Below are 12,988 nucleotides of genomic sequence, written 5' to 3'. Positions count from 1 at the left end.
TTAACCAAACCTCTATTCAACACATCAATGGAATATGCACATTTACTGTTGCCAAGATTTTTATTTCCTCACCAGAACTGAAATAACTTGTAATGAAAGGTCAGTTGCTGTTGCAATAGTTTTTACATGTAAATCAAAATTTGTACTTTAAGAAGAAGACATTTTTTAGAAGGGGAAGTCATAGTTAGTTGTAAGAATTCCACAGTAAGTCTTCTTAGCTGGTACTTAATGATTTAGATTTTTTTTTTGTTAGATGTGGTTCAAACCTTCATTGATTACTAATGCCCTTAGATTTCCTTTGTGATCCAAGTGATTTTCATCTGAACAAGTTTTCAGCTCTCTTTTTCTCCATTTCAGAGAAACACTGAAATTCTTACCCATGGAAAACACAAATATCGAGATACAGATGTCAAGAACATGGATCAGGTTAAGATATTCAACTTTGAAAACTTGAGACCGCTATTCAAAAACCCCTCTTTTAATGCCACAGGAACGTTAAGTGCTGTTCTGATGTAAAAGCGCTTTTATCCCCAAAATTAGATCACTCAAAATCTGAAACTAATCAAAGCTGAATGTTGTCATTTTATTACTCATTAATTGTATTCTCTAATTGAACTCAAACAAGCAACTGACATTTAGAGCCAGTGGATAAAGGCAAAAGAGCTTTGTACAAGCCAATTAACAGATGCTTTCCAGATGTCATGGGACTGCACATAACCAAGCAGCCTAGTGTGGAAATATAATTGCTACCTTTTGTTAAAAAACCCGTTAGCCACAATAATGACAAGCAGCATCTAACTGTAGTACAGTAGTATTTAAACTTTAAGTGTCCCAAATCTGTTGTGTTTATTAGTAACATGAAACATTCTTCACCTAGAAAAATAGTCAAGCATAAATTCCTCAAGTTACGCTTCTTATGCATATTTGATTATCATCATAATATATACGCAACAACCCTAGAGAACGTGCAGAGACAGAACAAGGATGTGAAATTCTACAGGTTTGTGACAGCATGCACATAGAATTCAGCTGCATATAAGAACTGAAAAATACTGCACTAGAAGACATGGCAATAACAGTCGTTCCAACAGGTGTCATTACTCAAACAATTCCTAAACAAGTAAAAGACAGTGTAAACTAAACAGAACTTGGTTAAGATAAATCATAGAATATCTGTGCTGCTTTTGTACAACTGATCTAATGTGGGAAAGGACAAATGAAAACACTCAATAAATACCTTAGTAAATTAAATACTTCACAAAACCAGTGTTTTCTTTTTATTTTCAATAATTTTTTCCAAAGGTTTAAAGATATTGGTTCTTCTCTCTATCCTAGATATTCTCCACATTATGTACTAGCAAATGCTTTATGATCTTTACTTTTGTTAAATAAACATGTAGGTCTCAGCATGTTATACAGTGCAGTATTTGATTGTTTTAACCACTAGAGCGTCTGTTAACCCCTAAAATTTCACTAAGGCAAGTTTCTCTCTAGCTGCTCTTCTATAAATCCATTTTTATCTACTGAGTCACCATTTGGACTGTAATTATGAAAGACATGTAGATCCATGACAGCTTTATTAGAATTTCATAGACCGCTTTTCCTAGAAAAATCTCTCCCATTTAAACCTTTTAAAAAATTGCTCTTAATTTTGTTGTTGCGTTTTTTTTTTTGCTAATGTTATATAAAGCAATTATTGCTTCCATCCTAAAAATGTTTAATAGGAAGCAAATACCTTTGCAAACTGATGACTAAAAGCTTGATTCCTGTAATTTTAAAACAGAAAAGATTATTTCCCAGATTTCATTATTTACTACTTAAAAATTTATTTTAAAACTAAAAAAAATGAATAGAATTGAAGGTGAAAACTCCACAAAGGCGGAGATGAAGCTTAGACAAACAGCAGCACCCAAGCAGCCAAATGCTCTGGATTGCAGATCACAGCTATTTTTGTGAACTTCAAAAACAAAAAACAAAGCTGTTTTTTTTTTTTTTTTTGTCCAAATGCTGGGAATATGTGGGAGTGCTCAATTGTTTCCTTGGCCCTTTGCTTAGAATCCATTCCCGCAAATCATTGGAGCTATCCGAGGTTTACAATGAAATGTCTGTTCCCAATAAGAGAAATAACCATACAGTGTGCAGTTAATGACATTTCTTTGTATAACTATGAATGACTTTTTGAGAAGTGGAAATGAACACTAAACTTCCAGCAACCTTGTGACGTGTTACTCAGTGGTGTGATCCTTTAACATCATACTTCATGTTCACTATTTTGGTATTATTGCTCTCCACAAAGCATTAATATATTCCAAAGAGAGGGCACTAAATTTAGTCCAGTGACCTGTAAATAATGTGAATAAACGAATAAATAAACCTTAGACTCAACTACAAAAAAAGTCCAAAATGTTAAAGAACACTTTTATACTGGTTGTCTCCCTGGGATATAACAAATCGACAACAACAGTAATGTTGTGTGAAATGATTACCCCTGATCATTAACTAACCTCCACACTATCAGGAGAAATGGCTCCATCAGCCGGAATGTCTGACCCCTCTTCCTCCTCAAAGGTTGCACGCTTGTAGTTAGACATCTAAAAAAGAGAAAGAAAGCAAGCAATGAGCAATGTCAATGATACTTTAAACACAACATGGACATTATAGCGACAACTGTTCAAACATTGGTGCCTTTTAAAAATCAGGTAATATTTTAAATGGTACTTTTTACTCCGAATAACAGGGAAGCATCATAAATTTCTCATTGATCCAAACTTACAGAACTCTTACTCAGAAGCCAAATACAACAAAACAATGAGCAGTTATTTAGCTACTAGGCTTTGTGTACATGGGCGTTAACAGGAAGTGGTGTCAAGCAGTTGTCGTAGGTTGAAAGGTTTATGTAGCTTATTTGGGAAAACTGAGCTTAAGGCAAGGACACACCCATTAGGAAATATCCATCGCAGACCATCACATATACTCACAATCACAAACTCATTCACATTCATTTGTCATTACCAAATTATCAACATACACCATTTTGTTAGGTGGGTGGAAACTGGAGAAACAGGACAAAACCCACACAGATGGTAACCCGAGATGAGACCCTGAAGCTACTGTACGAGGCAGAGCTTCTCACGGTGCTGCCATGCCGTCCTCAAACGGTCAACAAATCATTTGTGTGTCTACAGCTCACCTCATACACACTACAGCCTAACATGTAACCAATGGACCTTTAAAACAAGCCATGGAATATGATTCAGTTTTGTCCCCAGGCTACTTCAGGAGAGTGAAAAAAAACATTTCTCCTTCATCGGTTCCCACACATAGCTGAAGAAGAAGTGGTCCTGAGGGCAGAAAATGTGGAAACTGTGTTTTTATTCTGAGCTCTTAGAGAATTGAAAATTCCCAGTGAATCAGCGATGAGCTTTTCAGACAGTGACAGTGTAAACCACTGACCTGGCTGAGAAACCATCAAAACCCAATAGAGTATCAGATTGTTTAAAGTTCAAAAGTGCACACTCTGTCTTTCAGTCACTTTTACACACATTTCACATGCTTTCTACATCAGAAAGCATTTGCCAACTCCGAGAGTGCATGTGTGTGTGTGTGTGTGTGTGTGTGTATTCATGTGTTCTTGCTCTCACGCTCAGAATTTAAGGTGATGACCAGTGACTGCAGGTCCTGTACTACACATGAAATACTAGTTTATCTTGCTTAAATGCTGACAAGCTATCTTTAAGGTAAAATAAAACACATTAGCTGAAACATGCTAAACAATATATTGAGACTTTCATTAACATCTTCTTACTCACCATTGACACAGTTCAGTCCAAGATATTTAACTGACAACTGACAATAAGAAGCAGAAGTGGTTATTTCCTCCCACTTTTTACCCTGCATGATGTGACCGGAACAAACCAAGTAGCACAGAAACAGGAGGGGGGGGGATAGACACGCTAGTATCAGTAAGACTGTGGTAAAGAGCACAGACTAAGAGGAGAAGAGATAAAGCACACATCCTAAAAAGACATTTACATCCTGCTTTAGTGGGAACGCATGAATTCATAGACATATCAAAGAAGATAATGGAGATTTTTCCTTAAACAAAAGTCATAACACAGCATTAATGTTAAACACCCAATCTGACCGATGGTTAGTCCCAATGTTACCTCATATTGTAAATCGATTGTTTGTGAGAGAATTCACCAAACAACTGCTGACAAACACATTCTACTGACTGGACAAAACAAAACAGCTTCTGCCCACCAATTTACTGACACTTTTCCCCTCACATTTCCAATGCCTCTTGGCACTTCTTTATCTTTGTTTATTGTTTTTTCTTTTGCAGTTTACTGTTTTCAGCCTCCCCATTTCCTTTCCTCTGTCTCCCGAGAGTGAAAGCTTATGCGACTCAATAATCACTTCCTGTTTAGTAAATATTTCCTTTTAAATGGGCTCTTTAAAACACCCACAAAGTTTTAGGTAAAAAAAAAAAAAAAAAAGTATGCTGGCAGAAAAACACACATTTGTGCACTTTGTGTAATTAGGAATTGTGATCTAGTACAACGTCTACATGAACTCAATGATTCTCTTACTGAAGGGTGCGTGATCATGGCCTGCCTCGAAATGTATTAAAATGCTCAAGTTTCAGTGCATCTGTAAATGATAACATTTTATACTACAAGATGACTGCATGACTAAACGCTAAGTTCTTTGTGATTAAAAGAATCTGCTAGGGTCCCCCATCATTAAAGTTAATTTGGTTCCAACAGTCTTCACAGTACAAGATAGACATAAATGGACCTCACTTCCTGTTTGAAATTCAAGAATATAAAAATACTCTATAATACTTATCGGGTATCCAGTTTTGTAGGTTTATTAGGCAATCAATATATAGAAGCAAATAACTAAAGGAAAGCCATAGCTCTGTAATTTTCTGATACTCCTACCACTGACCTTCTCTCTCAGGAGTCCCACGTCTGTTCTCCCTTTCTCATACAACCTCTTGTATTCAATGGAACCGTTTACCACACACACACAGACACACACACACACACACACACACACACACACACACACACACACACACACACACACCTTTTCTTTCAGTCTCCAATTAAAGTCCAGGTGAAAGTATAGACATATCTAAATCTGAAATTAAGTGAATTTAAAACAAAAAGTAAAAAACATGAGAAGAACAAGCGATTGAGAACAACAGTGCCAGAAATACAATCAGGTTCAACTGATGTCAGCCAAAAATCTGTGGCTACAGTAGGCACAGAAGGTAAAACTGTAATGCTGAAAATTGCACAAATACAATCATGTTTTTTTACCAGCTTTGTTGCACTGGGTAAAAAAAGGAAGAAAAGATAAGATGGTAATATATTGTGAGTAGCTGCCTGCCCTAATTTAGCATATCAAATATTTTTAAAGATTACAACAGCAACAGTAAACATTTACCTCTCCTGAGAATGATATAAAAGGGGAAGTATAATTTTATTCACATAACAATAATATTTCTTGTAAAGTTTCATAGCTTCCATTTATTGTATTCACATATGTATTGTTGTATTCTATAATTGTACTTCCTTTCATGGAGCTCTTATGCTGAGCTCAGATGCGTGCTTTAACTCTGGTCATGAAAGGAATTATACAACCCATGAAAATTGTTTATAGCAAATGAAGACAAGTTTATAATAACGGCGAAGTTTAACCTTTAAAAATAGTGGGAAAAAAGTACTAAGTTGAGAAAGACAAACAGGTACCTGAACTCTGTAATGGGCTCAAGCATGACCCAATTTGAGTGTTCCCACAAACAAACCTAAATCTTACTGGCTTTCTTCCATCAAATTCTCGCTTCATCAACGATTTACTAAACCCAATGCACATTGAAACCTAACAGACACCCTCCAGAGCCCTGGCACTTACAGCCATGCATAAATAGTTTATACTCCAGACAGATATGTGTAAACTCAGTCGTACGCTGAGACCTCCCCCATCACTTTCAGATGTATACTTTTGTCTAAACATTCTGGTTATACCAATATGATGTTTGTACTAGTATGATGTGCTATTAATTCAATGCTGACCATCATCGTGCCCTGTTTAATAGAAATTGCGTAATAAATATGTTAAATACTATACCATCTTTAAGATTTTTTGTATTACATCCAGCAGGAGACACAGTTATTGAAAAGAATAGTGAGGTGTGCTGTAGAAGGAAAATAATAAATGACATGTTGGTGTGATGAATCCCCACACCTTCAAGCCCACAATTTTTCAGCTTTAAACAATACGTTCCAAACTGTTTTATTACTCTTACCCCACATACCCCACAAGTACAATTATGTTGTTTTTTTTTTATTGTTGTTTTGTTTTATTAAACATTGTTTTTTTTTTAAATATATATATTTCACCTGAGATATTTTAATCAAGATATTTATAAATATATTTTATGCTGTGAAATGACTGTAAAACAATGTTCTTTTCTGTTATTACATATTTTACCAACTTTACCAACTTCACTTTTTCTCTATCTTGAAGTTAATAGGACAATCGGAAATAGCTAAATGAACTGGCCTGGAGACATTTCCCAAAATGAAAAAAAGTTACTGACCGTTACAAAGTGCAGACAGCTGAAACTCGTTCTATAAATATTAAACAAATGTCTACTTACAGTATTCTAAATATTTTTTGTTAAGCAAAAAGGCATTTAATGTGTTTAGTGTTTCACTTTTTACATTTCCAATGAATAAGCTGTTATTATAGAGACAATAATGTTATTTACATGTGCTAAAAATTAGAGCAAGAAATGCTGTCAGAGCTGCTTACATAAAATCTGTTTAAATAATCTGATTTAAGAAAACATCAGTGCTGTGGTATAATGCTTTATAATGTTTTTTTTTCATTCTGCATTTTATTTTAGCAGACATTATTTTTATTAATTTAATGATCGATTAAATAATGAATTTAATAAATAGACATAAAAAAAAAATTGAAAATGTTTTCTTCTGCAATATAACTGTTTACAAGCCTTATGAGCCTAATTAGTTAATTTAAATAATTTTACAACTAGAAGGGTGTCCAAACTTTGGCAAATACAACAATTAATTTCTTTTCTATTCTATAAGTTCATCAACTATAAATTTACATATGCCGATTTTTTGTTTTGTTTGTTTGCTGCAGAGGTTTAGTTAAATATGAACAAACCATGAATTATGGTGGTGGATGCCCAAACATTTGCATGCAACTATATATTAAATGCTTATGTTTTTATATAATAAATTAATGGTTTATTGAATGAAAGTGTTTGCTCTGAAATAGATTTCTGTACCAGTCAGCTGCTGCAACTTAAAACAATAAACTACAACAAACTACATCTTTTCTCTTTATCTGTTTGTTTTGACTAACATCAGACTGCAGCAGAGAAAAGAGCTGGCAAAAACAGCATTCTCTCCTCCCCTTAGCTCTCACCCAGTACATGCACATGGTTGCCACAGCAACAAGGAATGCCCCTCCCCTATCTCCCCAATCCTCCAACCCCACTGTCACACGAGCCAAGCAAATTAAAGCAATGTGTTCAGAGTCTTCTCTCATTTAGCCAGATGCTGGACGAACAGCTGTAGATGGGTCTGTTGGTTCTGTGTTTGTTAGTGCGGAAACAGAGGAGAGTGAGCACCACGTTATGGGAAGAACAAACCATTAAACTACGTCAGAGGACTGTAAATACTAAACAGATGACAAGGACTGTGGGAGTGCAGCAGTCCTGAGTGTGTGTGAGAGAGAGAGAAAGAAAGAGAGAGAGAAAACACTTCCCATCACATGTGGGTCAGTAACGAGCTGCAATTATAATTCATAAAGGTCCATTTGAGGCTTTGACGTCAGCAAGTGCACGTCAGTGAGCTGCAGGGGAAGGGTGAGGGCCCTTCACGATCTGCTGATGCGCAGTTAAAGTCATGAGAGGACCATTTAGCTCTAGTAGCTGCTGTAAATCACAACCTAGCCATTAGGGTTGCACAAACCCGGATAAATGTGGAGGGCTGTGTTAGGAAGACCATCCAGCATAAAACATGTGCCAAATTAAATATGCGGTTCACAAACCAGAATTTCATACCGGTCGAGGCACGAGTTACCATCAGGTATTGTTAAACAACAGGATACCGGTGGAAATTGCTTTACTGTTGGCCAAAGGAGGAGAAAAAGAGTAAGAAGATGTCTAAAGAGACAGCAGAAAAAGAAGAAGTGTAGGAAAGTGGAGGTTTGGGTTGGTACTTTAAATGTTGGTACTATGACTGGTAAAGTGAGAGAGCTAGCTGGTACAATAGATCAAAGAAAAAGTTGACATGTTGTGGGATCAGGAGACCAAGTGGAAAGGGAGTAAGGTCAGGAACATTGGAGGGGGTTTAAACTGTCCATCATGGAGTGGATGGAAAGAGAAATGGTGTAGGGGTGATTCTGAAGGAAGAGTACAGTAAGAGTGTACTGGAGGTGAAAAGAGTTTTGATAGGGTGATGATCGTGAAGGTGGAAGTTGAAGGAGTGATGATAAATGTTATCAGTGCCTATGCTCCACAAGTGGTTAGTAAGATGGAGGAGAAGGAAAAAATTCTGGAGTGAGTTAGATGAAGTGGTGAGAGTGTACCTAGGAATTAAAGATCAGAGATTGAGGCAGACTTAAATGGCCATGTTGGTGAAGGAACAGATGGGTAGGTGTGGCCTTAAGGAGAGGAATGTGGAAGGGCAGATCAAGGTAGATTTTGCTAAAAGGATGAAAATGTTGGTGAGACCTTCTATGTTGTATGGTTTAGAGACAGTGGCATTGACTAAAAGACAGAAGGAAGAGCTGGGAGTGGCAGACTTGAAGATTGAGTTTTCGATTGAGATTTTTGAGAGTGACGAGGATGGACACTATTAGAAATGCATTTATTAGAGGGACAGCGCATGTAGGATGTTTTGGGGACAAAGTGAGAGATAGTTAGATAGATATACTATAATTTAATGCCATGCCAGCTCCTGAGGCTATCTTCATGGCAAGAACAGTTTATAAGAACAAAAATACCATAAAATCACAAACAAATAAATGTAGCACAAGACAATTTAAATGAAATTTTTATGTTAATATATGACAGAATTTCTAAAACTTTTTCTGATGAAACTTTGTAAAACAGCTCTTTAAATTAATTGGCCTCATAAAACAACCTTCTGTGGTCATCATAAGCAGGACAGCCCAACAAAATATGTTTGGACAAAGTGAGAGAGGTGTGATTAAGATGGTATAAACATGTGCAGAGGAGGGAGGTAGGAGAATGCTGAGGATGGAGCTGCCAGGAAGGAGGAAAAGAGGAAGGCTAAGAATAAGGTTTATGGATGTGTTTATGCAAGACATGCAGGTAGTTGGTTTGAAAGAGGAAGATGTAGAGAAAAGAGTAGTAGGGAGACAAATGATCTGCTGTGGCGAACCTCAATGGAAGCAGCCAAAAGAAGAAGAAGAAGAAGCTGCTGAAAAATCACAAACTCTTACTGTAAATTTCCTCCACTTTCAAACACATTCATCATTTTTAAAGGGAAAAAAGCATGAAAGTAGAGATGATGGAAACCCTCTGGGTTTGAAAGAAAGCTTAAAATGGTTCGTGCAAGAGTATTCCCCGAGTGCAGACCTTTAATTGGTAGTGGGACAGAGCGTACAGAACTATAACAACAGCAGGGAAGAACTGTAGCCAGACCCCCTGAAGAGAAGCTGTTGAAAAGTTGTACAGAGGAGAATGGGAGGTGTTGAGTGCAGAAACCAGATCAGGAGGAATGAACGGGAGAGAAAGGAATTTATGTTGCATCTACATCCAATCTAGAGAAAAAATGCTTCTCAACTTTTAGTTTATCCAATTTCTAATTCCAAGAAGTTACAATGAATCAAAACATAAAAGACATTAGTTTACTATAAACCTATAATACTGATTATATAGTTTGCTGATTTGAGATTACAGATAGCTGGTTAGCTTGTTCATCACAAGACAAACACAAATAATGCAATTCTGAATTTTAATCTACCACTTCTTGAGCGAAATTATAGACAGACAGCTTTAAACAATTTTTCAACTGTGGACACGTGTCTTAGTCTTTTTTTTTTATTCACAGCTAACTAGCTAATTTTTGTATTTTGTTTTTTGTAACTGCACTATGACTTCATTTACCACATTAAATGACTTCTGAAGTAAAAAATTATTTCTATAATGTGTAAAGTGCTGCATGACTACATGATGCTGCTAAGCTTACTGGCAAAACTTACTGTTTAACGTTAACTTTAAGTTCAAGTTCAAGTTCATTTCTATAGCAGTATTCCAGTCCATTATGGGCACCATGAACTTAGGGGACAACCCAGAGGACCTCCACATAAAATCCATACAGGCATGGGGAGAAAATAAAATTCTCCAACTTACTAAAGTAAAAACTGATCTTTTTCATATTTTTCATAAATAAAACTAAATATAGCAAAGTACATCAAGAGAGCATGTTCAAGCCTCAAACCCATGCTTAGGTACCTTACATAAGGAAAAATATGTGTCTGTGGAGGATTGGAATGACAAGGTTGGGGAGAAGAATAAAAGACCGTAAAGGAGAGATAGCGAGTAAACGAGGGAGAGTCTTGCCTTTCAAAGGGAAGGGAGAGGTTTTCCCAAGTTCCAGGAGTGGTGCAGGACTTTCTCTGTGCGGAATGTGATTGTTTGAAGTAGCTTCCTGAGAAGTGTTTTTAAAAGGAAGCAGTTTGGCGGGGGCAGGTTGGCATAGTCCAACCTCTGCCCAAGATGTTACGAATACCCTGAACTCCAGTGCCCAGAGAGCCAGATAAACTGCCCTGCACAGAGTGCTGAGGAGAGGCAATGCACACAGATAGACCTCAATGTTAAACTAAAATAAAAATACAGGGAGAGAAGAATGATAGGGGCTGGCATGTAGCCTGGTAATGTGAGCAAGTCTGTATATGTGATTGCTTACTAAATCAAACATTTTTAGATGTGTCACAAGCTTTGTGCAATCTATGCTGCTGTCCTATTGGTGACTTATATAAACATGATAGCAGGAGTCACACTAAGAGGTTAATCAAAAACATCTGACACTGCCAGAATTTTGTAGTCGTCTGTCTTTGGCACTAGCACAAAAGCAGTAAAATTGCTGCCAATAAAAACATCACTTAATGCAATCGAATACCACCGATCCAAACCCAGAACCAAAAGAATGTACACAAATCATGCGGTGTTAATCCAGCACCACACACACATCTAACTGCTCTAAATAGGTACAAGAGATCCTGGGTGAATTTGAAAGCAGATTTAAATCCCTCCGCCATGCATGTAAATCTACACAGTCCATAATCAGTTAAATTAGTATCATTCTGACCCATTCACTACACATACATTTGGTCCTTTTGAAATAAGCACTTACTGAAAAATTGGCCATGAAGAGTCCACGTGCTTCTTTCAGCTTCAAAATTAGCCTTCCAAATTCACATTTATGCACACTGTAACATGGGAACGAGAAGCACTTCCAATGCTGCTACTCCTCTTTGGCCGCTGGGATGAAAAAAAGTTCAGCTCTGTAGTGGACCAACTTCTCCAAATGGAACACACACACACACACACACACACACACAGAAATATTGACATTAAACAGCCTTTGTCATCTTTAAAAGGAATGGTTGTAAGAACTTGAGTATACATGGATTATACACATGCAACTCTCATCACCCCCTACAACACAACACATCCCCCAACACACACAAAGTGTAGAAAGACATCAGTCTGCTGTACTGTTGAGCCAAAAGTGAGCCAAGAAACATTTTAGAAATTGGCCTGAAGCAACTCAATCTCTGTTCAAAACAATTACACACTAAAACTTAAATGTGAAAGGCAAAATGCACTCTGGGTAAATAAATCATTAATCAACAGGCAGTTAATTTCTGCCAAACTTTATTAACTGCAAAATCTGGTTCAAGGACTTGTGAAAAGTCAAGCAGCTTGAACTATAGAGGTAAGGAAACACAAAAAGGAATCAAGAAAATAAAAAGGAATAAGAAAAGAAAACAATTAGTGTAATGAGAAAAAAGAAAGAAAAAACAGAGGTACAAAGGAAACCAGAAGACAAAGAAAGAGAAAAAAAATTGATAGTAGAAAAAAAGAAGGAAAAAAGTATAAAGGGAGAAAAGAATGGAAAAGGAAAAAAAACGAAAAATGAACAGTACTGGCCTGAGCTCTGTGTGCTGACACAAAAAGGAAGTCGGGGTTCAGCAATCTCCCTTTCCTCTCTTCTTCGATTTGTGACCTTTGTCCTCACCCGGACAATGAGACCCCCTCTCTTTTGCTCCCTTTCTCTCTCTCTTTTGCTCTCTCTTTCTCACACACAATCCCAAAAGCAAAGCTATTTATTACCTTCAAACACCCCTTATAACATCTCTATATTGCATTGCTTGCATGAACAAAGCATGGGAACCAGATTTTACTATTACAGTAATATCTCCTAGCTACTCACCACATCTTTACTAAACCAGAAGTGTAAACTCCTTCATGGAAAAGCAAAGGAGTAGAGAAGAGTTCACCCTCAGATACTCACCTCACAATGTACCAGCAGTTTACACACAAGCTGCACTGGACTGATGATCCTTTCTTTCTGCTGGTGGTCATAGTGAGGGTAAACACTGAGCACTCAGAGAAAAAGACAGAGGGAGTGAACGAGCGACTGAGAGACGGAGGGAGGGCCAGGAGGAGGGAAGGCAGGGGAAGAGGTAGAGAACAAACCAGATAGAAGCTGGAAGCTAGAAGAGGACAATTAGGAGTCCATTCTGTGTGATAAGCAAAAAAAGCATTTCTTGAGGAAAGACAAGCTCCAATATTGGGAAGCAAAATAAAGCAATGATAGAACTGCTATGTCTCACTACATATAACTACATTTCAATCCAAAATGAGGAGACTAGAAAGGCAAAAGGAGAGGCTGTGAGTTTTGGT

The 12,988-nt window shown here is 37.0% G+C and overlaps 1 protein-coding gene across 6 annotated transcripts in view; it reads right to left on the bottom strand.

Annotated features, from left to right (window-relative positions):
* Positions 1–12,988, bottom strand: part of ece2b (endothelin converting enzyme 2b) — a 46,554-nt gene that overhangs the window by 22,569 nt on the left and 10,997 nt on the right. The window contains exons 1-3 of one of the 6 annotated variants that reach the window (XM_046862896.1): positions 12,597–12,702; positions 11,433–11,597; positions 2,505–2,591 (exon numbers count right to left, since the gene is read on the bottom strand). In XM_046862896.1, the coding sequence (XP_046718852.1) occupies positions 2,505–2,591; positions 11,433–11,447 (102 nt within the window). In that variant the 5' untranslated portion in view covers positions 11,448–11,597; positions 12,597–12,702. Of the gene's footprint in view, positions 1–2,504; positions 2,592–3,809; positions 3,860–11,432; positions 11,601–12,596; positions 12,703–12,988 lie in introns of those variants that run through there. The other 5 variants (XM_046862898.1, XM_046862899.1, XM_046862901.1 and 2 more) reach the window with 5 other exon arrangements.

This window comes from Silurus meridionalis, chromosome 12, assembly GCF_014805685.1.
Source record: "Silurus meridionalis isolate SWU-2019-XX chromosome 12, ASM1480568v1, whole genome shotgun sequence".
In the NCBI taxonomy this organism is placed as follows: domain Eukaryota; kingdom Metazoa; phylum Chordata; class Actinopteri; order Siluriformes; family Siluridae; genus Silurus; species Silurus meridionalis.
Note: the sequence above shows the minus strand (reverse complement) of the source record. Positions and strands in the feature narration are given on the sequence as shown.